The sequence below is a fragment of the Balaenoptera acutorostrata genome, chromosome 5 (genome assembly GCF_949987535.1).
Source record: "Balaenoptera acutorostrata chromosome 5, mBalAcu1.1, whole genome shotgun sequence".
NCBI classification, from domain to species: domain Eukaryota; kingdom Metazoa; phylum Chordata; class Mammalia; order Artiodactyla; family Balaenopteridae; genus Balaenoptera; species Balaenoptera acutorostrata.
In genome coordinates, this window is record NC_080068.1 from 106,257,100 (window position 1) to 106,281,656 (window position 24,557).

General features: G+C 44.2%; 1 protein-coding gene across 5 annotated transcripts; it reads left to right on the plus strand.

Moving 5' to 3' along the window:
- Positions 1 to 27: 27 nt before the first annotated feature.
- ZBTB49 (zinc finger and BTB domain containing 49) lies at positions 28 to 23,770 on the plus strand. 5 transcript variants are annotated; one of them, XM_057547389.1, is made up of 9 exons: positions 239 to 291; positions 4,988 to 5,079; positions 5,649 to 5,819; positions 7,747 to 8,849; positions 11,817 to 11,863; positions 17,915 to 17,988; positions 19,472 to 19,554; positions 19,646 to 19,807; positions 22,728 to 23,770. In XM_057547389.1, exons 2-9 carry the CDS (start codon positions 5,036 to 5,038, stop codon positions 23,390 to 23,392), a joined length of 2,349 nt encoding a protein of 782 aa, XP_057403372.1. In that variant the 5' UTR covers positions 239 to 291; positions 4,988 to 5,035; the 3' UTR covers positions 23,393 to 23,770. The 5 variants fall into 5 exon arrangements, with proteins under 5 accessions (XP_007191021.2, XP_057403374.1, XP_057403373.1 ...); XM_007190959.2 differs by lacking the exons at positions 239 to 291; positions 4,988 to 5,079 and adding an exon at positions 28 to 149 and having other exon boundaries at positions 22,728 to 23,769; XM_057547391.1 differs by lacking the exon at positions 4,988 to 5,079 and having other exon boundaries at positions 158 to 582.
- The last annotated feature ends 787 nt before the right edge of the window (positions 23,771 to 24,557 follow it).

The following is a 24,557-nucleotide window of genomic DNA, read 5'->3' on the forward strand; positions in this document are numbered from 1 at the left end:
AACCGGAAGCCGGAGTGGGATCCTGCTGGCTGAGGGGGCGTTGTCGGGGCGGTTCGGCTGCCGGCGGAGCCCGGCTAACGGCGCTGAGGGCGGTGGCGGCGGCAGGCGAAGAGGAGGCGGCGGGGCGGGGAGCGGCCTCCGAGGGGAAGGTGGGCGCTGGGCCAGGAGGCCGGCCTCGCGAGGGCGTGCGGGTTCGGCGCGGTGGGAGCACCCCGGAACCCCGGCTGGGCTCCCGAGGGCCGGGCAGGGCATGGAACCACCGCCGCGCTCGCATCCCCGGGCACCGCGAGGGTCAGTGGAGCTGCCGGGTCAGGCGTGTTAACCCACGGCCGCGCGGTGCTCTGGCTCAGAGATGAAGACCGGTCCGGGGCCTCGAGCGGGGCCTTCCCCTTCGTGCAGCTCCCCCGGCATGGAAACCCCACCCGCGTCCCCTCCCGGCCTCCTCCGGCTCGTTGCTGCCGGCCGCCCGGGCACCGCCCGCGAGAAGAAGCGGGTCCTTCCCCGCCCCGGCTCGCTGCATCACGCTGTAGTTGATAATAGTGCTTAAGACTACAGAGCTCCTAGCCCCCCAGCCCCACTGGCGTAAGACCTCTCCGTGCCTCGGTTCCGCGTCTGTAAAACGGGTGTAATAACGGTTCCTACGTGGTGGGGTTCTTGTAGGATTTCATGAGTTGGTGAATGCAAAGCACTCAGCAGAGTGCCTGCGGCTTAATCGCTTGGCTGCTCTTCTCAGCCCTTAAGACAGGTCGCGCACACAGCGGTGGAGACTAAGTGTGTGTTGCTTCAATGAGTGAATGAAGGTTGAACGGGGTTTGAACAGAGAATTGTGAGAAGCATTAGGCCTAGGGTGGGGCTGTGTGAGTGATAAGGAGGCTTTCATTCTGGAGGTGAGCAGGGTTGGGAATGGAACAGAGGGTGTATGTGAGGGCTGCTATAACAAAATACCGCAACCTGGTGGGGGCCTTGAACAGTAGACATTTATTTTCTCACAGTTCTGGGAACTAGAAGTCCAAGATCAAGGTGTCAGCAAGATAGTAATCTATACTATCTTGGTATAGATTTGTAGCATTTAGAACAGGAGGATACCTTAGAGATTATCTGACCCAATGGACCCCTCCACTTTCACAGATGAAAAAACTGAGGCCCAGAGTCTCCATCCATCCCGAAACCATGTATTGAGCACCTACTGTGTCCAAGGCACTCTTCTAGGTACCAGAGATACGCTGATCAACAAGACAGAAGATTTTTTTTACCTTGTGACAAAGTGAGTTAGCTGCAAAGATATAGAGAGCCCCGTGCTTGTATCACAACACAGCGCCTGTGTTGCACGTGTTCATCCTCATGTGTGCTGTGCTTTACTTTGGTGCTTATCTCTGGGGTCACCTGGACAGTCAGGTATAGGTAGTAGACTGAAGAGGCTACTGACTTATTCCAAGGAAGGCCTTTGAGCTATTGCATGTAACTTGGAGTAGTGGTTAAGCATGTGGACTTTGGAGTCAGATTCCCTGGGTTTAAATCCCAATTCTGGGGCTTATTGATTACCTATTACTTATTAGCTGTGTTTGTCCTCTGTAACTCTGGTCAGGTTATCTATTGCTGTGTGACAAACTATCCCAAAACTTGGTGACTTAAAAACTGTTTTATTTTACCTCACAGTTTTGTGGGGCAGGAATTCAGGCAGGGCTGTGCTGGGTGGTTCTTCAGCTCCACATGGTATGGACTGGGAGTGGTGATCAGCTGGAGAGGCTGGTGTGGAGCATTCACTGTGGCTTTGCTCCCATATCTGGTACCTGGGAGGGAATGGCTGGAAGGCTGGGCTCAGCTGAGCCCTGCTCCTGCCCCATGCGCTCTCTCCAGCTGGGTGTCTTACAGTCCTGCTGTTGACGCAGGCCTTCCAGAGCCAGTGTCCAAAACATGGAAGGTGGAAGCTGTCTGCTTGTGGGGCTTGGGCCCAGAAATGGGCACAGCTTTACACCCTTCCTTTTACCTGTTCTGTTGATTAAGGTAGAGGCTGTTCAGATTCAAGGAGAGGAGACCTAGATCTCACCTCCCCTTGGGAAGAGGGTCAGAGAAGTTGTGGACCTCTTTTATCCACCAAATGCCTCATCGTCCTCATCTGTAAAATGAGGCTAATAGTATGTAGTATCTATTTTACAGTTATTCTGAGGATTAAATGAGTTAATATGTGTAAAGAGCTTCAAATACTGCCTGGCATAGAGGAAACATTTGATAAATATTTGTTGTTATTATTATTGTTGCTAGGTACATGATACATTATTATTCATAGCTGTTATTCATAGGACACATAAGAAATACAAGATGCAAATTCTTTTTCTGGAGTTTTTTATAATCTTATTGGGGAGGCACAGGATTGACATCATGAAGCAATTAGAGAACTATACGAAGTAATATAGAATAGTTACAATTTTTACAGTCAAAGTAAACTGTGGAATGGTTCATAACTTTGCATGTCACTTCTCTGTAGCTAGAGAATGTCTAATATAGATTCAGAATATTTGCTGTATTTTAACATTTAAGTCTTTGGAGGAAGGTTCTATGTTGTGTTTTTAATGTCCTTTTTCTCATGGGCATAAGAGCATGGGCCCCAGGGTTTAGGAACCAGGAGGTGAGATGATGGGAGGTGAGATTTGGAGATTCTGAGTTGAAGGGTCATACAGTTGGAGATGTTCAGCAGAAAGTTGGACATTTGGAACTGGTGGCTGGAGCTAGAGTTTCAAATTTAGGAATTGTCTGCTTAGAACAGGTGAAAGCTACAATAGATGTGATGGTGACGGGAAAGAGAAGGGGGCCCAGGTGCTGAATCTTAAGGGACATTAACGTGTGGAGGGCTCACAGGGGAAGAAGTGCAGCCTGGAGATGGGACAGATCAGGGACATAGAGAACCGGGAGCCTTCTGGGCAGGAGGAGTTCCACAGTGGAGGTGGCAGGCTGCATCACCACCTGTTGTGGGAAAGCTTGGGGGGAAGGGACTGAGGGCAGGCCACTGTGGGGAGTCTTTCAGCACAGTGAGAAGGGCGGCAGGTTGTAAGGTGGAAAAAGGAGTGGTGAGAAAGTAAAGTAGGATGTGTAGATTGCTCTTTCAAACATGTGAGAGGGGGGCCTGTGATGACTAGATATACCTGGGGGAAAGGTTTGTTGTCCTGTTTTGTTTTGTTTTGCTTTTTTCAACACGGGGCCATCTTGGCGTGTTTATAGGGACTGGTGAGCCAGTGGAGGACAGAGTGGAGCACTGAAAGGGGTGATGAAGCAGAGTCCTGGGGGGGAGGAGAAAGGAAGTTAGCTTTGGAAGGAGAAGGCGCACTTTATCCTTTGAGGTGAAGGGATTGAGGGGGGTGAGGGGGAAATTTGGAATCACAAAAAGAATTTAAAGGCACTCAGGCTATAGTAAGTTATTCATGGAATCAACCTTAGTGAAGTCAGGGTCACAGTCATTTTTATGGAAGAGGGAGACAGACGTGGTGGGAATGAAGAGAATGGAAAGGATTCAGAAGCACTACTGTGGGGAATGTAGACGGAGTTGAAAAGAAACAAATAGAAAACATTACTAACCATCATTAACCAGCAGCAGAGATCAGCTAGCGTGCATTTTAGTGGTTGAGTATCTGCTGTGTGCCAGGTGAAGGTGGGTAAGATGGTACCTTCAGAACTCACAGCAGAGTTGGAGACACAGGTGATAGGACATAATGACAGGTTATCTTACTGAAGTATTTATGCGGTAAGATCGCACAGATGTGACCCCAAAGTCAGACTTGAGGAGGGAACGGTGGGGAAGAAGAAACGTGGCCGGAAAGACTTCAGGAGCAGGTGACAGCTCAGCCAAACCCTGTTCAGAGAGTGGGCGTTATCTGGAAGGTGGGAGAGTCATTTGTAAACAAAGTACTCCCAGGACAGGAAGTATCAGAACCAGAGACTTTTGAGGAGAGAGCAAGGCAGAGGTCTGCAGTCCACCTGCTTCAGAATCACCTGGATGCGTACTGCAGATGCCTCGGCCCCAGGGCTCTGCATTTTAACTGGCTCTCTACGTGTTCCTTCTAGATAACATGAGTTGAATTTTTAATACATGCCAGGGGCTATTTTAAATGTTCACGTGGGTTCTCACAATTATCTCAATAACTGTGAGATAGGATGGGGAAAGTAGGACACAGAGAAGTCATTTGCCCAGTCATATAGCTAGTGAGTAGTGGGCTAGGGGTCCAAAACTGGCCAGGAACACAGCTTGTTTGGGGAGCTGCAGGTAGTTTATTTTGGAGGGCACACCTGGGATTAATAGGAAGTAAGCCTAATAATGATAATAATAATAACAATAATAGAAGTAGAGGCCATGTTAAAATGATTTTGCCTTCATGGTTTAGTGACTTTTTCAGTAATGCTTATGTATTGACAATGAAAGCAAATAAAGCAGGTGATGGCTTTTTAGTTTTTACTACCAAACTGCCATTTTAACTTCCACAGTCTCCTCTCAGTCTGACTCCATCTCTCCCCACTTTTCCTCTTCCAAAAATAATCTCTTACTAGACTGAGCTCCTCGTCGTCAGAGCCCGTGTCTTAACTCATGAAGTATCTAGCTCAGACTGTTTGGCTTCATTGTCATGTACTTTTGTGTGTGTTTCCTCCCCTAGAATGTAAGCTTCAGGAGGGTGGGGACCTGGGGTGTTTTGCTTACCGTTGTAGCCCTTGAGCCTGGCACAGAGGAGTCAGTAAGTAGATGTTGAGTGATGAAATTTTTTGTATCCATATAATGGCTTCCGTCTCATTCAGAGTCAAAGTCAAGGTTCTTAAAAGGCCCTGCAAGGCTCTACGTGGTCTGGCCCTCTGCTTGTCCTTCCCCTCCCTGCCTCTCCCCTCCCCCAGGTGTCAGGTCCTCCCTCTCCCTTGGCTTCAGCTGCCTACTCAGCTCCGGCTCAGACTTCATGATTGCCAGTGTTTCTGTTCCAGGACCCCCGGCTCATTCCCGTTCCTTCCTCAGGTCTCTGCTAAAGTAGCGCCTTGTCAGAGAGGCTGGAGGGACGAATGGATGAAGGTGCTGCTTTGTGGTACCTCTCTTATTGCCATCTTATGGTGTGTGTTCATTTATTTTGGCTTGTGTCTTATCTCCCCAAATAGGCTTGTAATTTTCCTCAACTTCTAGTTCAATGCCCCGTATACAGCTGCTCAATAAGTATTGATTTCATCTTATCCAGTTGGCCATTTCCCAACCTCATAAGTGTTTATATATGTATATTTTTTCATTGAAGTAATCTAAGTAGAAATGAGAGACGTGCATGTAGTATTAGCATGGTCATATTCTAGGTTTGCACTGCCAAATATGGTGACTATTTAAGTATAAATTACATTACACATTCAGTTCCTCAGTCGTACTCACCACATTTCCAGTGTTCAGCGGCCATATGTGGCTCACGGCTGCTGTATTGAGCAGTGCAGATAAGGAACACGTCCATCATTGCTGATGGTTCTGTTGGACAGCATTGGTCTAGATGCTTCAGAAGCTATGTTTTTCACTCGTTTTTTTTAACTGTTGTGACAGGGAATCATGACAGTGAAGCACAGATCAGCCACTGGGTTCAGGTGCCATTTGATTTCTGGTGATGGTGTCAAGAATCACAACTTATCCATGTCCTTTGTCCTAGGTCTCCTGGATGGTGGAGCATGGACCCAGTTGCTACTCACAGCTGCCATCTCCTCCAGCAGCTGCACGAGCAGCGTATTCAAGGCCTGCTTTGTGACTGTATGTTGGTGGTGAAAGGAGTCTGCTTTAAAGCACATAAGAATGTTCTAGCAGCTTTCAGCCAGTACTTTAGGTACATATTTTAGACTTTGTTCTTCCAATTGTATGGAGAGAAAGCTCTTCTAGAATGGAACTATTTTGACTAAATTTTATTTTCTCCTTGGATTTTACTCTCCTTATCTTTTGTAGCACATTGTGGGTTTTTTGCTGTTGTATTGAATATTTAGAGTAACCTGAGAGGGAAAGAGCCTTTTAACTAAAATATATTTGGGGCACTTGAAACTATTTTGGCACTTTGTCTTTGATTTTAATAGTTCCAATTAATGTCCGTCTTCTGTATACATTTCTTATCCTTTCAGGATAAAAAGATTGAGGAATAGAATTTCTGGTAAGAACATTTCTGTGATAAGAAATCAGAGCATTCTATACGCTATTTTTTTTTAATTAAAACATTTTAGTTTTTGTTTCTCATTTGACTATTCTAAGAAAACAGGTTTGAACTCAATTTACTTACCCCTGTAATCATTTTTGCCTCAGTGAAAGATTTACTTATAAATAGTAATATCAAGCAATAGTATTTCATTTATTTTTAACATTAGATTAAGTATTCTACATACATTTTCTGATTAACTAGATTTATCTCTCTTTAAGCACTAAAGCTTCTTTTTCAGTACCTTTTTTCCCCTAAAATTCATACTATTTTACTGCTCTAGTAAACAACATATGGAACAGGATTTACTCATTCCTTGATAATCCGGAATCATCAAATTAAATCCCAGCTGTCATATATGCTACAAGTTTTATTATAGTGGATTGGCTCACTGAGGTAGGCAGCACTTTTTGCCCATGTGCAAAATGGTCCCCTACTTGGGCTTTGCCTCTTCTGTTTTCATAGAACAGTTAGGTTTAGATGTTGTGATACATTGGCTATTTTGAGTTTTCCCCACTCTACTTCTGATATGTACTTTCCTTAAGTACATATTAGAACAGAACTGAAGGCTGTTTGGGGGATGCAGGTGATTGCATTTGATAAAACGTCTTTAACAAACTTGCAAGACAATTTACCTGACTCAACTTGGTAGTTTTACATGCGACAAATTCATTCACCTGTGAACTTGACTTGTGCCCAGAACAAAGTGCCTGGGCTTTATGGTGCCTTTTCCCCCCATTAACTTATAGGGCTCTCTCACTGCTGGTTTATGGACCATTAGGTTGCTGAGAAACATCTGACAGCCAGATAAATTACCGCTTAAAAAATGAGTATCTATCAAGTACCTAGAGTAGTCAGACTCCTAGAGACAGAAAGCAGAATGGTGGTTTCCAGGGGCTGAGGGGATGGGGATAATGGGAGTTATTGTTTCACGGGTATAGAGTTTCTGTTTGGGATGTTGAAAAGGTGCTGGAAATGGTTAGTAGTGATGGTTGTACAACAATGTGAATGTACTTAATGCCACTGAATTTATCATATGAACCATACTCAAGTGTTTGATATTATGTGTATTTTGCCACAATTAACAAATTGAAATTTTAAAAAATGAGTGTATATCTAGGGTTGGTTTATTATAGCTATTTTTATTTTCAGATGTTTTTAAGACAGATATGGAAATATTTTTGTATGTGTTTTATGGTCTGAGATATGTACTTTGTCAGACTAAACACAAAGTATTGAAAAATGTGTGTTCTTTAGTTTTCTATACTCTGTTTGCAATTAGTAATACATTTGGATAATTACATTTTGAAAAAAAGAACAATGAGTATATTTCAACATTTTATGTTGAGATTTCCTTGGAAGTTTGGATATTCAACACACTGATTCAGTGCATCCGAATTGCTTTATTGGATGGCTTGCCAAAGCCTGTTAAAGCATACTTAATTTTAAAATCTTGGCATTTATAGAAGGATAGTAATTTTGAATATTAACATGAATATTATTTATTAAAAAAAGCTATCAGAATGTATGAACTGTTAACACTGTAAGCAGATATCCTTTCTTTTATCAGGAGCCTCTTTCAGAATTCTTCAGGTCAGAAGAATGATGTTTTTCACTTGGATATTAAAAATGTAAGCGGCATCGGGCAGATCCTGGACTTCATGTACACATCGCATCTGGATCTTAACCAGGACAATATACAAGTCATGCTGGACACGGCACAGTGTTTGCAAGTTCAGAATGTTCTGAATCTGTGTCACACATTCTTAAAGTCAGCCGGTGTAGACCAGCCACCCGGTCTGTCTTGTCACAGTACATTCTCCCTGCAAAGTGCTTTGACTCCTGACGCTAATTGTGTTATCAGTGAAAACTACGCCCCTCATTTGCTGCAGGAGTGCTCAGCAGGTGTTCAGCAGAGTAGAGTTGTGGATGAATCACATTCACATGCCCCAACCTCAGTTGGTCTTCATACTTCCACAGCTGAAACCTCAAAACAAGCCCCTGATACATTAGATGGCAGCTGCACAGAACTGCCTTTCAAACAGCCAAACTATTACTACAAGCTCAGAAACTTGTACAGTAAGCAGTACTATAAACAAGCCACCTGTCCCAGTCATGAGAGAATAATCGAGCAGCCTTTCACTTTCAGCACATCCTCAGACCTTCATGCCGCGGAACACCAGCCCTGTGCTGTTGGTCCCGCCGAGTGTGTCCTGGAGTCCTCCGAGCACTTGCCTTCCAATTTCCTGGCCCAGCCTTTGAGTGAACCTACCCCAGACCCTGAGCCAGACAACGCAAGCCAACAACCTACCAGACAGATGAGGCTCAAGAAGGCCATTCACCTTAAGAAGCTAAATTTCCTAAAGTCACAGAAATCTGCAGAGCAGACATCTGAACCCAAATCAGATGACAGGTTAACCAAGAGGATAGAATCTGCCAGTGAACATAGTATAGAGAAAGTTAACAGCCAAAGTGCTGAAGAAAAAGAAAGTGAAGAGCTCATCAGTTCTGAGAATTTTAATTGCATGAATGAGATGGAGAGGTCTGAAGACACTGCGGCCCTGGAAGACCAATCCCAGACACTTCAATCTCAGAGACAGTATGCGTGTGAATTGTGTGGAAAACCTTTTAAACATCCCAGCAATTTGGAGCTTCACAGACGGTCTCATACAGGTACACTGATTCGGTCCCCACAGGCAAAAGGAAAGGAAATAATGCAGACGATCAGACACCACTGCCTGCTCCTGTTTTTGTAAGAAGTTTTGCTATTGCTTGATGACATCATTGATATTTACCCAAAAAAATCAAAGAGTGTTAGCTATTTTTTATTTTATATTTTTGGTGATGCCTTTTAAAGAATAATCTTCAGTTCTGTAAATGCTTTCATAGAGCCAGTTTAAAAGGATGGTACACTTTTCATTTTAATTTTAATTGCGGTTGTATATGGGAAACTTTCCATCTCTAAAGTATGGCAAATTATTTTGATGCACTCAGATTTTCAAATTAATTCTAAAACAGATAAGCAATATTTAGTTCTCTCTTTAGAATTAGATTGTTTATTTTTTAAAAGCATAATGTAGGTTAATTCAGACTGAAGTAATTTAGTTTGAGTAATCCTGAAAGCTTTGGAAGGTCATTTGAATACCAGATTTTAAAAATTGTGATTTGGGAGGCAGGAGGCAAACTTTTTAATAAGGATCAGCTTTAACCATTTGATATTTTCAAATGAAAATCCTTCCATCTGAACATTGGATTTCCAAAGTTTTGTTACCTTAACTCATACCTTAGTTCATGTAATTCATACCTCCCCTTTCCAAAATGTTTATTTTTTCCAAAAGCTTTAAAAAGAAGTGTTATACAGTATATATACATTATGTAATATACATATATATTACTTTCCTTCCTGCATTTAAGCATGATGACTCTAGTACACATTACAAATTAATGGCAACTATCTTAGAGGCATGAGAAGGAATATGTTATAGGATGCTTCTAAAGTAACTGCTTTTCAAGGTGCTTGTGTAATTGTGACCATTGATGTGATGTTCTGTTATCACTTTTGATTCCCTGTTTGCTTAGGTGTTTACTACCTCATTGCACTGTTGAGACTGAATTAATATTTATGAAAGCCCTTTATAAATTTTGGTGTATTTGAATATAAAATACTATCATTATTATTACTCCATATGAAGGCAGTATCATGGACTCAGTTTTGCCCTGTAAAAACTTAACTTAGGTCATTCTGTAATTTTCTGGAGCCTAATGATCACTATAATTTTTATTTGAGAAACTTACCTATTTAGCTTTAAAGGAAACAAAAATTGTTTGTTCTGCAAGAACATCTCTGGATAACAGTAGTCCTACAGTTATATGGCACAGCCGCTTCCCGGGACATAAATATATTGAGAAGGGCAGCAGTTCTCAAAGTATGACCTGGGGAACCCTCTCAGGGGGTCATTGAGGCCAAAACTCTTTGTATCATAATGTAGGATGCTCCTTGCCTTTTCCTTCTCCTTCTCCTTCTCCCACAAGTGTACAGTGGAGTCGGCTAAAAGCTGCAGGATCTGTGATGAGGCCTTCACTCTGGTGGCCAGTGAAAAATGTCTAGTCGTGTGTTTCAAAAATCACTCCGTTTTGATTTCTGATATGGTCTGTACTGCCAAATACAGCCCATATGGACAAGAGCTCTTTAGGGTCCTCAGTTGTTAAGAGCGTAAAGGGGTCCTGAGAACACAAAGTGTGAGAACCACTGGAGTAGGGTTGTTAACCCTGGTCACTTGAGAGTCTTAGGAACTAGTGATCTCTTTTTTCAGACTCTCATATCTCATAGGGCGGACTTTAACGTAACATCTATTATCCCCATAACTTCAGACATAAATGTAGTCCAAAATACAGCATCTATATGATTATAATTACAGTTGACCCTTGAACAACGCAGGGCTGAGGGGCGCTGACCCTCTGAGCAGTCGAAAATCCTAGTATAACTTACAGTTGGTCCTCCATGTACTGGTTCTGCCACATCTGCAGACTCAGCCAACTTCCATCATGTAGTACTGTAATATTTACTATTGAAAAAACCGCATGTATGAGTGGACCTGTGCAGTTAAAACCCTGTTGTTCAAGGGTCAACTGTACTTGGGGTCAAAAGCTCCCCCCTTATCATTGAGGAAGCCATTAAACAGTTTTTAGGAAAAGATCAAAATAAAAGTACCTTAGCAGAAGCCCATAAAGCTGGCACACCCCAGCAATACAGTAGGAAGGGAAACATTTGTGTTATTTTTTTAAAAGGCTCTTAACGAAAGCACTTGATTTGAGGGGAGTGGGAAAAATGGAAGGTTCTTGGTCTTCACAGTCTGTTTATTAGGGTTCTAGAGGTGTTAAAGGCAGTACCTGAAGTATGTTTTTAAACAGATCATTTTCTAGAGACTGTCTTCAGAACTGCTGTGGTTTATTTGTAGTAGAGTCCATTCTCTCCATCTATTCTGTACCAAAGTTAATTATTCAGAGTTGCTGAAATCAGAGGGGGCCAAGCAGTCAGCAGGGGAACATGTCTCATAATGGAATCTTCTTTTCCCCTGTCAGCACGTTTCAACCAAAGCTGAAAGGCAGTGGGGAGGGGATTTTTCCCATCACACTTTCAGGAGATCCCACTCTGCTTTGGGCTTTCCCAGGTTCATACCTCGTGTGGTGTGAATGAGTCACCCTGGTTCTGTTAGGAATCGGTGGTCATTGCAGGAGTCAGGCTGAGGACGGGTGACCAGGTTCATGCTGTTCAGCCAGAAAACTCACATTTGATTTTCAACTGAAGGGAAAGTCTGTGTCCAAAGCCTAAATATGGTTTGAATGCAGATAAATACGTTTGATTTCAACACAGGTGTAAATTTGGAGAACAATTTAATTTTTTAGAGAAAAGTAAATATAGATTTCACTTTTATCATCTCTGCCTATCATCTAAGGGTGAGAGAGATGATGAGGATGAGGATAGAGGCTCCCCATTTTCATACTCTGATGATGAAGTATGTAATGCTGTGGTTTGAAAGGTGGGACAAAGGAGACACTTTAAACATTTTAAACAGAAAACTACCCTGCAGATGTTACTCATGGTTTTACAAGTTGTTGTTTTGTTTTGTTTTGTTTTAGGTGAGAAACCTTTTGAATGTAACATTTGTGGGAAACATTTCTCTCAGGTGGGAATACTTTTATTTATTGTTAATAATTGGAAACCTGAAAGCCAGTGTTTATTTTTATTACAGATAAGACATACTTTTTGACTTGGGAGAGAAGCCTCTGATGATATCTGTAACTTAAAAGACTTCAGACTAAATCAAGAAAAAATAATTTTCAAGAAAAGAAATTTCTAGTTCATTGGGCGGAAAATACTGTTTTTTATAAGTGTGTGAACTCTCACAATACCTTTTTCCCCCATTAAGGATGGGTCCATTTCTAGTATATTTCTTTTCTTCCACAAGTGATGTAAACCATATTGAGCACCACTTGGGGGCTGTAGATTGTGCTGGGCTGGATCCAAGACAAATGTCCTTATTCCTACTGAGACACTAGATGTTAGGATGTTGGAGAAAAGACCAAACACATTCCATTCCCTGCTTTCACTACCATTACACATGTATTCTCTCGCTCAGCCGGCATGTGTTGTGTCCTCCTATGGGCTCTGTACTGATCTGGGCACTAGACGTAGAGAAACCTAGAGATTGAATGTTCTAGAGAAAATTTTGAACATGATAGAATGGCTGTAGGATCCTGCTTTTCCTTCTGAAATGGAAGGTAACTCTTCCCCTGCCACGTGCCGGGCATTGGCATTCCAGAAGCTTCTCGCAGGGGCCCAGTGCACAGTCCTGCAGAGCAAGCAGTCACCCCACAACTGTTTTACACACACGTGCTAATCCTGGAGTAACAGCATGTGCAAATGCTGTCTTACTGGGGAAGGACCTAGGGGCTGGGCCTCAATGGAGGACTCGAGCCCTCGAGTCTGGAGGGGGTGGCCCCGCGGAGCACGGGAACGGCAGGAGCGCGGCCCCTGCTTTTGTCACATCCCCATGGAGCCGGCTCTTCCAGTTTACCCTTCATCAGTCTCCCACACACCCAGACCTGCCATCTAATTACTTCTCACTCTTCCTACTGGCTGCAAGCAGTGATTCACCTCATCCTAACGTGTTCCTGTGTATTACTAGTCCAGGCAGGGTCCGTGCACCCACTGAGTGTTCAGTAAGCTTCTGCTGAACTGAGTGGAGGGGTCGTTGCTCTACCTGCCTCTCTAGTTGAGGCCTGTGCTTCTTCCTACCAGCCTCACCTGGGGGTCAGAGCTTGGCCTCTAGAGCCAGACAGTATGGATTTGGATCCAGCCTCTGGTTTACTGCTCTGACCTTGGACAAACTACCTAACCATTTGGCACTCAGCTTTCTTATCTATAGAGCAAGGGTGTGAGACCCCTGACCCCCATAGTGTGTGAGGAGTCAGTGAGTTCATAAGATGATTAGCATCACACCTGGCTCATAGTGAGTCCTCAGGACACATCACTAGTCCCTCTCCTGTTGCCATCACCTCCCTTCTCTCTCTGTCCTCTCTGCTCTTGTAGACCAGTCTTCCTAAGGTGCACTTTTCTCCACCCCACATCCCACCATTTTAACCTTTCTAGTTTTGGTGTAGTGGGAAAGCGTAAAACCTGGATTAATGACCATTAATAATTAGCAATCTCTACTCTGGGCCTCATTTTTCTAATTCTTAAAAATAAGGATAATACCACCTCATGGGACTATTAGAATTAAATGAAAAAATGGACATGAAAGTCCTTTATACGTTTACATTGTGATAACAATTTAGGTTCTGTCCTTTTCTTGCTTGGAACCCTTCCTTGACCTAACCAAATAAAGTGTACCCAGACATTCAATCATCGAGTCTGCCTTCGGCCTTCTCTCCTGGCGTTAATGCCGGGGCTCACCCTCAGAGATTCTGACTCTGTTGGTTGGGGCTGGGGCTTGAGTGTTGGTACTTTTTAATACAGTGGTTTGGATGGCAGCCCTGTCCACTGCTTCAGACCTTGTCCTACACTTTCCTTCTGGAGTCCCACCAAGGGCGGCCCTGTCTGATAGACGCTACAGAAATCCTCCTCTTCTGTGTTGGTGTCTGTATGTTTATCAGATTTTTATGACTGTAAAGTTATATATAGTTATAGTTTACAGATGTATATTGCTGTTTTATTTCATAATGAAATAATGAAATTTTTGTGAATAAGCTCTGCCATGTGCTAGGGCACAAAAACAAGTAAGGCTTCAAGGAGCTTTGTGTTTAGAGGAAGAAACAGTTGTATAAACTGATAAAGCACAATGAAACGCTGCAAGTGCCGTGACACTTGTATAGGCAACAGTATGAAGAGGAGAGTAGTCATTTCTACCTGAAAGCTGGCAGGGGGCGGGGTGAGCACTGAAGACAGGGAGTCATTGATCAGCTTGGAGTCTCTGGCATTCCAGGTGGAGAGAGCAGTGGTGGTGTTTACACACGGATACTCAGTAACCTGTCCTTCATTTCCCATACGAACTGGAATACGTGTGGTTACAATGGACTGGAAATATTTTCCTTTCTGGAAGATTTAGAAAACAGACCTACCAATAAGAATTAATCTTTTATGCTGTGTAGTATTTCATAGTGTTAGTCTCTTTTTATAAAAAGGTCAGCCACAACCTTAATAATGAGTCAGTAAGCAGTTTGAGACCTCAGCTTTAAAAAGCTGTGATAAGCCTAGATTGTGACAACAAACCATGCACGTATTAATATAATTCTGGACACTGTACGGGCCTGGATCTCAGCAAGTAAGAGTCACGCGGTGCTTCAGAGTATGAACGAGGCTCCATTTGGAGCCACGTGTCTCCCGAGTGGAGAACCTGGGCCACTTGATGCATCCAGGGGAGAAAACTAAGATAGTGACAGGTCTGGAGTGCCTGTCACATGAGAAGCAGGAAAAGGGAAACAGTGTATTTAGCTGTCTTTGGGGGAGAGGAATGGAGACAAAGCATTGTCTCTCCAAGGAGGCAGAATAGAAACACTGAGCAGCTGCTGCAGAAGGACAGGTTCTGAGAGGCTCGGTGCCCTCCCAGCAGCTCCTGTGTTGTGTCCAGGGCATGACTGACGGGATACAGCATCCCGTGGGAGGCTGCTTAGACACATTCCAGGGCACTGATGTGGCCCGATGCCAGGGGTGGCAAAGTTTCATACCATCCATGGTGAAAATGCAAAAAATAAGAATATTTTAATGACCTTTTTAAAAATTTTTAAATTTTCAACTCTGAGGCGATATTTCCCACATTTTCAGTGTTAAATGTCCTTTTATCAATGTAATGATCATTGTTCTTTAGGTGATATCTGTATGTTAGTCTCCACATTTTTTTGGTTTTGTTTCAAAGTCTTAAAACTTCTAAACTAGATTACTTTTAAGATCTGAGTTCTCTTTCTCTATAAAGTTTTACGGTTCTCTATTTTTATATAAACAATCAGCAGCCACTAGAAGAGTACTCTGACAGAGAGTCTCTGCTTGGTTTGATCATGTTTAAATACTGAGGTTCAGGTACCTATTAGAAGGAGTTTATTTTTTAAATTGCTCAACAAATCAGGTGTTAACTTCTTTTCTACAACAGAGTTTTTCACTTCAAAGTTCTGACAGCTCCATCCTAATTTAAAATGGTATCCACTTAGAAAGGGTGGAACTTCCTTTTGTGCTAATATTTTTCAGCCCAACAACAGCACAAGCTTTTGAGTCCACAGACAAAGCTGAATCAGAATATTCCATCCCAGCTATAGGGGCTGAGGCTGCTTCCCTCCCAGAGCCTCTGTTTATTTCCTGTAATGTGTGAATTATACTTTATGAGGACATTGTGACGACGCACTGAAACACTATTTGCAACTGCTTAGCAAAGTGTTCCATTCATAGTAAACTCTTAATAAATGAGGGCTACTAGTATTAGCACTTAGTGGAGTTTTCATGGATCCAACTATCGATGATTTCTAAGATGTGTAACTAGTAATAAAGCATAGCAAAGTTTACCAAAAATAAAGACTCTTGACTAAAGGGCAAATAATCTGGGCCCCACTGTGCTGTGTAATTTGGTATAAATTATCTGAATGCATTATTGGATTTTTTTGCCTGAATCTTTCCATTATTTAATCTACTTTTATACCATTTATCAGACTAATTTGTGCTCCTTTATTTGGGGGAATGATAATTACTTTCATTAGACATGTCCAGTATTAAATAGCTAAAGAAACATCTTGTTTTACTGTACTATAATATTTACTGTACTATAATATTAAGTGGAAGATTATTCAGTTTGAAAACAATTGTTTACTTGTTTACTTTGAAAACAAAAGTAATTGTTTACTTGTTTACTTTGAAAACAAGTAATTGTTATGCTATATTTAAAAAAGAAAGATGCAGCATTGCTAAGAATCAAATCAGAATGCATTTCAATCATAATACATAGTTTACAAAATAGCTTAAAACAAGAGGGATCTAATTTAACTGTTGAGCAGATGGTGCTATTCAAATTGTTATTTAAATGACAAGCTTTTCTGAAATTTGGAAATGACTGATTTAAAGCCGTCAGTGGTGCATTATCTCAACTCCAGTGAACTGGTTCCTGGACGGCAAAGTGACTGCTTGTCATACTGAGAATTCAGCACAAGCTAGTTTATTCACAGAAACTTGCACGCCCTCATGTAAGACAAGAGTTTAAACTCAGACAAACTAATATTAATTTCTGGCCTACCATGAGCAACTAATTTATTTATCTGAATCTCAGTTTTACACCTAGAAAATAGAGATAATAATACCAATTTCTAAGAGTAATTTAGTTATACTGTACTTGTAAAGGCCTGAGTAGACCAAATATCTATTGCTGTTGACATTTGCTGTTTTATTACTGTTATTAATAGTCATTCAGTTAAAAGCTGGGTATTTCCCAGTGTTTTGCCAAATTCTTTCTCTTTGGTTATCTAAAATAAACAAGTTTTTTTCTAAGCTATATTTATCATATTCTGAAATGTAGTATCTAACTTAGTGTTTCCCAGAGTCTGATAGACATAAAGAATCTTCTATGTTATATAACATAAAAGCTACAGACAACATTCTTTATACCTGTCCACAGGTTCAGAACCACCTTTAAACCTATAACCATGAACTATCTTTGCATTTTGTTTAAAATATACATAGCAAATTTGCAAATTTACATTGCCAAGTTTATGAGTTGGGTATTACTGTTCATTCTCTTTTTTTGGCTAATTTTGTGCATAAGACCTGCAACATTATTACTCTTGGATATAGTCATCCTATTCAGTGTTTTTTGTAACAAAACACTATAAAAAATTAAGTTGGGAAATGACAGATTGAGAGTATTAAATTACAACAATGGAAGATTGTGTTTCCAAATCCTAATTTGAAACATTTGCCAGTAGCTTTTGTAATATCTGAGGCATTTGCAGGTTTAATTTCACTGTACTTTAGGCAATTTAATATTGATTTCCTATTGATTAGTACATGGAAATCTATTTTGTGATCTCCATTTAAATCAGTTATTCTTCGTAAAGCCCCGCTAGTTTCAGAGATTAGAAATATAAAAGGCCTGCAGCTGAAGGACTATTGTGAATCTCCTGATTCGCTTTTTTGCACAAAGGTGAAAATGACCAACCTGTCAGGCAGAACAACTGTACTGCCAAGAAGAAATACTTTTTGGAAATGTCTTTCTTTATAAACAAAAGCTGTTTTTCAGGAAGAAACAATGAATACTGAAATAACCAAGTACAAGTGCTACCTTTTTTTCAAATGATGTTGCATATAGGTGGTCCAGGTTTTAAAAAAATATGAAATAAAATACGTCAAGAGCTGTTTACAACACAAGCTTAGCGAACCCTAAAGCAGCCTCCACAGTGTGTCGGGCCCATTTTAGAGGGGTGCGACACCGTGCACACCTGAGGTGGACGGACCAGGGGCTGGCGTGGAGCAGAGCTGAGAGGCTCCCCTGTTCAGCTCACTGCTGGGCGGGGCTGCTGCTGACTCAGAACCAGGCCGGGCCTTGATCTCCTTGCATGTGGCTGCTTCTGAGTCGTGCATCCGGCGTCTTCGTTTGGAAGTTGGACTGGAACCTGGCTAAATCTGCCAGTTTCCCTTTTGAATTTATGTGCTCTTAAAATATTTTTTTCACTATTGGCATGTTTTTTCTTTTCCTTTTTTACAGGCAGGTAACTTGCAGACTCATTTACGTCGGCATTCTGGGGAGAAACCATACATCTGCGAGATCTGCGGGAAGAGGTCAGTGCTGGGCTTGTTCATTCGCACGTCAGGAGCAGTCTCGGCATCTCTGAGCCACGTAGGGGCTCACTGTCACTCAGGAACACAGTAAAGCCAAAGCCTCTGGATTTTCTTGTGACACACATGAGAATAGCAAAAAGAAATGGAAATGTTAATTAAAGGAAAGAGAATCTAGGACACAAGTCTTAGGAAATGGGATTTTACATGAAACAAAATTATCTTATGCTAAAATTTCCATTCATTCCAAAAATGTCTGTTAAAATAGATGGCTGGCCCCCACGGAGGTGCCTGTCTGGTAGGGGTAATGAGACTTGCAGCCTGAATGCCTGGAATCAGGAGAGGAGGTGGTAGGAGGCACCCCAGCTGTGCACCCAGACCTGTGAAGGGCCGAGAGTTCAGCCACAGGAAGGCCTGGCAAGCCTGAGGGCTGGGGAGGCCTTGGACTTGGAAAGTGAGACTTGACTTGGTGACGGTCTCCCGCTGGAGGTGGAGAGCAGTGTGAGGAGATGGTCCCTCCTCTGGGCACACCGGCCTGCAGCGTGGACTCCCCCGCCCCTCACTGGGGGTGTTTGTCGGGAGTCCACATACTCTGTGATCTATGGGTTGGTCATTCTAGGACAGCAGGCAACAACCAGGACTATACTAGTCACACAGTGTTTTCTTCATTCGTTTAACCAGTCATTCATTCAGCATTTATTACTCACCTACTGTGTGCTAAATGCTGTGTTGGGAACATACAAATTCTCGGCCCCTGATAAGTTTGTACTCAGGAGTTGGGGGCGGGGTGGGATGGGCATAGGACAGCTATAGTACAGTCCTCTGCTGGGATGGGACAGCACTCTTGATTCGGTTCCAGGAAGACAGTTGTCTTTGCAGATGGTAGAAAACAAAGAAGTAAAAGCTACCTAGCCTGACAGGTCTCCCTTTCTGCCATAGCTGCCTCAACACTGAAGGCCAGGTTTAGTGCCCAGGTCACGTGTACTGCCTGTTTGAGGCGCCTCTTAGCATAAGCCCCCTGCTGCTTCGCTTGGGGTCCCTGTTTTGCAGGGTGTTTTAAATGTGAGCCTTCTGAGCTCCATGCATTTAAAATCATGTCTCTATGCAACACCTTCCCCCAAATGCAACCTCTTATCCTGCTATCGAGTGTGGTGGGAAGGAAAGAGCATAGAGCTTCATACTGGGGGTTGGGTTGGAATTACTCCCCAACTTAGTGATCACCTCTGAGGAAGAAAGGTTAGTGAAAGTAGGTAAGAAAAAATGTTTTAGAAACAAAACACTTGAATCATTTTCTCCTTTCCTTTAAAAAGAGAAAAAAAGTAAACTTTTTTTTTTTTTTAAACCCCTCAAATGAAATCAGGCCACTCCTCATCACATTCCGAAGTAACAGAGGGAGCAGCCCATCTCCGCCCTCAGCGACTTGCAATTAGGAAGATCTGCAGTGACGTAGAAAGGCTCTTAATTGAATTTCCAAATTGCATTACAGGTTTGCAGCCTCTGGTGATGTCCAGCGTCACATCATTATTCACTCAGGAGAAAAACCACACTTGTGTGACATCTGTGGTCGAGGTATAGCTGAGGGTTTCCCTTTTCTTCCTTGAAGATTTCTGATTAAAATGTTCTCAGTCCTTCAATTTAACCCCTGTTGTGGTCTCTCTAGGGTTCAGTAACTTCAGTAATTTGAAGGAGCACAAAAAGACACACACGGCTGATAAAGTCTTCACCTGTGATGAGTGTGGAAAGTCTTTTAACATGCAGAGGAAGTTGGTAAAGCACAGAGTTCGGCACACGGGTGAGCGGCCTTACAGCTGCTCTGCCTGTGGTAAGTTCCCGCCCGCCGCAGACCCGCGGTCACCTGGTCATCCCTGTGGGGAGGGCACCGGGGTCTGTGCCCACTCCGTCCTGGGCTGTTAGGGGTCTCAGATAAGTCGTCCCTTTTTTCATGGGTAAAACGGAAGTGATGCTGTTTCTTGACCACCTTGGTCCTCTGATTCGTCTGCATTTGTGTAGCAGACATTTACTGAGTGTCTTCAAGGTATCAGGAACTGTCCTGGGTGCTCCAGTTACACAGATGACTGATACTGAGTCCCAGGTGCCCTGTGCTCCTGGTCTGGGCCCGTGGAGGGTTGGCAGTTGGGAAAGCGGGGTGAGCGTGGGGTGCAGCAGCAGGGGCTAGAGCACGGTGGCCTGCTGGGGCCTCGGGGGCACACGGTGGGCTCAAGAGGGAGGGCTTCTGGAGATCATATTGTGTATCATGAAGCAAAGGTCATTTCTACGGCCTTTGATGCCTCAGGAAAGTCATCAGGAAGGAAGGGGAAGGCTGGCAGCTCTCAGTTTCCAGGCACATCACGGCACAGATGAGGAAACTGGGATTGCAAGTTAGGTCGCCTGGTACCTGTGATAACAGAGTGTTGGAACCTCTGAAGAACTGGGAGGGCCTGTATGCATGTGTGGTGCAGGTGTGCACATGTCCACACCTGTGCCCCTGACAGTGTGGATTGAACTGCGGGCAGATGAGTGACTAACCAGTTTTACGGTTACCTGTTTAGAACAAATAGGAAAAATGCTCAGAGTCAGGCTGTGGGGAGCCTGGAATTGGGGCATCCTCGGAGTGGCTTGTTCTAGTTGTGGTTGGTATCTAAATTAGGGCAGGACGCGTGGGATGTAACCAAAGGGAGGCAGCTTTGTTTGTATCTCCCACTTACACTGTGTACAGATCTCCTGGACACCAATGTCGGCAGCTCCATTACTATTAAAGGATAAAACTGCATCACTTTAAATCACAATTGCAGTCTCAAATCACTAGTTTAAAATGTCAGTTCTAAATTATTATTACAGCTGTGAACTTGATTTCAGGTTCACTGTTCTCTTCCTTCCCCAGCCAGGCCTGCTGCTGGCTAAGACCCTGTAGTGAAAGCAATGCAGCAGGACCCTCTCTTCCCCCCACTTCGTTTCCACCCCTTCAGCCACTCACTGACCATGGTTTCTGACCCTAACAAGGTCAGCTTTCAGGGAAAGGGGGAGAGAGAAAGGGAGCAGGAATGGTCTTACAGGTTCAAAGCTTTATAACACCTTTATTGAGGTAAATCCCGTACTATAAAATCTAGCCATTTAAAGTGAATGATTCAGCGGTTTGGGTGTATTCAGTGTTGTGCTACCCTCACCACCATCAATCTTAGAACCTTTTCCTCACCCTAAAAAAGAAACCCCACACCCATTAGCAGTCACTCCCCATCCCCTCCCCCCAACCCGAGGTAACCCTTAATCTACTCTCGGTCCCTATAGATTTGCCTGTTGCAGACATTTCATATAAATGGAATCATGTAATATGCCGTCTTTTGTAACTGACTTCATTTCACTTAGCAAATCTGCTCTGAGCATTCATGTACAAGTTTATGTGTGGATGTATGTTTTCATTTTCTTGGATTCAAAAGACAGTTTCTGTTTTAAGGTGGCTTCCCATTCTGAGCTTTGCTGAGTTTAAAGCTTGGTCCTGTCTCTGCCTCTTCCTTCCCTCCCTCCCCCATCCCTGTCCCTCTCTCTCCAGCATTTCATGCTTCTTCTAAAGACAGCCTTCCCTTCCACTCTGTTCTCCTTCCCCAGCACTCAGCTGTACTTTTCCAAGATGGAAAGGTGCATTTTCTTTCAGCTGGACTTTTTCCTTTAGCGCTTGGTTTTGTAAAAGCAGTTTCCTCCGAGGAGACTTTCTCTGTTGGCGCCCCGTCGCCTCTCTAGGCAGTCCTCTTAGGCTCCAGGCTGGCTCACTTCCCATCTGGGGACATACATTCCATGCTCAGGGGGATTGCAGGCCCACACCTGGAGGCAAGTGCTGCCCCACCGTGACCTCCCGATGGACACACGTCGAGGCTGGCTGCCCTGTCTTGACTTGAGGGCAGAGGGGAGACACCTCCCATATCCCCTCTCTCGCCGGGAACTCGACTGTGGCTGAAGTTTATACCCGTTAAGGACCCTGAAAATAGTTAACACCTTTTGCCAACTAATTCCACTACTGAGAATTTATCTTAAGGAAACAATGAAAAGAAAGATGCTAGTTGAACCTCAGGTATAATAGCAAACAGTTGGAAAGCCCAGATAGCCCACTGTTGCTTGACCAGGGCTGGATAGCTGAGAATTCAAATATAATGACGTAGGAATAAATGAAAAGTTCTAAAATATGTGTCCATGTAAATTGTGTAGTTTGTTTCAGTCCTTGGTAAATGTGTTATGACTTCTATAAGGTTATTTATTGGTTTTTCTCTTCCAATCTTCTAACCGAGTCTCATGACGGGACTAGATCCCCTACCTCTAGCTTAAAAACAGAGAAAGGAAATAGGACCTGGAGAAGGATGTGTAAAATTATGTTAAGAGCTGAATACATAAGTACCTTCAGAAAAGATGCTTCTAAACTATAGATTGGCTGTGTTAGATTTATGAAAATCTGAGCAAAACTGATGCGGTTTCCCAGTCTGGGCGTTCGGGGCAGGCGCCCAGGCCCACCCAGCGGGCACTCCTGTGCAGGGAGACGGGGCTCCAGAGCCCTCGCGCGAGACGCCCAGACCAAGGCTGCAGGTTGGAGGGGCTACAGCCGGAGAAGAGTGGAAGAGTCTGGAATCAGAGTGAGCAGGTGACAGCAGGGCTCAGCTGAGTTCACGTGAAAGCAGAGTCCTTTGGGGTTTAGCAGGGGTGGAGGGGACTCCTTCCAGAATGTTCTCCTCTGAAAAGATCCCTTTTTCTTCTTCCAGGAAAATGTTTTGGAGGATCCGGCGACCTCCGCAGGCACGTCCGCACTCACACAGGGGAGAAGCCGTACACGTGTGACATCTGCAGCAAGTGCTTCACCCGCTCTGCCGTGCTGCGGCGGCACAAGAAGATGCACTGCAGGGCCGATGACCAGGGGCAGGACGCTCTGGAGGAGCTCACGCAGGCCATCGAGACCTCGGACCTGGAGAAATCTCAGAGCTCGGATTCTTTTTCTCAGGACGTGTCCTTGACTTTGATGCCCGTGTCTGTTAAAATCCCCGTCCACCCAGTGGAAGAAGACTCAGTGGCAGAATTTGACGGCCACTGTAAGTTCCGGTCCCTGGTTCAGTCTCACGGAGCGAGTGAGCAGGAGAAGCTCAGCTTGGGTCCCCTCAAGCTCGCCAAGCCTCACGTGCCGCAGGCGCAGCACCAGGCCTACAGCTACTCAGACGTGGAGGCCTCGGCTGGCACGGAGCTGCTGCAAGCCGACGGTATGGCCGCGATCCGCTCGTCCCTGGCTGCCCTGGACCACCACTGCGCCGACCCCCTGGGCAGCCGCGCGTCCGCCCCTGCGTACAGGAACTCGGAGGGACAGTTCTTCTCCAGCATGACCCTGTGGGGGCTGGCGATGAAGACGCTGCAGAATGAAAGCGAGCTGGACCAGTGAGGTCCTCTGTCAGCGGCTCAGCATTAGAGGCAACTCTAGCCCGAGAGGCTAGACTCTGTCCCTCCCGATAGGGGATGGTCGTCGGAAGTGCCGTGAGCTCAGCCTGTGGGAAGAAAGGCCTCCTGGCACATCGTGGAAGTGGACGAGGGACTGAACAAGCCTTGTGCCCCAGAAGGCTTCAGAGACCGTCTCCCAGACGTGGTGTGAACTGCGTGTAACTACTGTACATTTTGGTCGTGGTAAAGGGAAAATATATGTATATAATAATACAGATATTATTTTTGCATTTTTACATGATTGAAATTTGTAGCATTTTGTATTTTTATTTACAAAAAAGATTTTATTTGTATAGGAAACTCATACTATAATTTAATTTGAATAAATAAAAGTTGCCTTTCTGTATAATATTGTGTTTCCACAAATATTTTTATTAACCCAAAGACCATAGTGGTATGAAAAGAGACATCAATGAGGGCTCTCGTGCCAGGTTCATTTCTTGTGCCGTCTTGGACGGTGGGCTTTGGGAGCCCTCAGAACAGAGCCTGAGTCCTGGCTGCCACTTCCTGGTCAGGTCATGGGCAAGCTCCTCAACCTCCCAGAACCTTCTCTGGGTTCGCCTTTCTGCAGCGTGAGATGAATAACTTTCAGCATTCTTACACGGCTCAAATGATCTCCTCGTCCACTTGAAAATACCCGCTCAGGGTCTGGTTGCTGACAGAGCTTCTAAACGCATCCAATCTCTCAGCCGCCCAGCAGACCTGCCGGCCTCTGCGGGACAATGAGTCGCGTCTGTAGCGCTGTCGCGGGAAGGTCAAAGTGAGAGCAGTGCATTGAAAGTGCAGTTACCGGTGTGGGCCGCGGAAGTCACTGGCTTATAGAACTGCTTGCACAAAGGACTAGGATGCTTGAGGGTGCCTCCAAATACCGTCGTCATCAGCTCTGGCCCGGAAATAAAATACGACAAACGAGAGAAACACGGGTAGGTGAGGATTTTCATGGAAAACCCGTGGTTGCACAATAGGATGTCAGCTCTGAAGTCAGATTCAGGTTCAGCTCCTGATGTTCCCAACCGTTGAGGGCGCCGCAGTCCCACAAGGCTGCCCTGAAGATGGAAGAGGCTGAGGTCGCGGGGTGTTGTGACCTGCACGAGGACATGCAGCTGGTA

Excerpts from the sequence above, each read along its gene's own strand:
- ZBTB49 (XM_057547389.1), top strand. The coding sequence starts at position 5,036 with ATGAAGGTGCTGCTTTGTGGTACCTCTCTTATTGCCATCTTATG. Across the intron at positions 5,820-7,746 it reads GCTTTCAGCCAGTACTTTAG|GAGCCTCTTTCAGAATTCTT; the intron begins GTACATATTTTA and ends TTCTTTTATCAG. Across the intron at positions 17,989-19,471 it reads TGCGAGATCTGCGGGAAGAG|GTTTGCAGCCTCTGGTGATG; the intron begins GTCAGTGCTGGG and ends ATTGCATTACAG.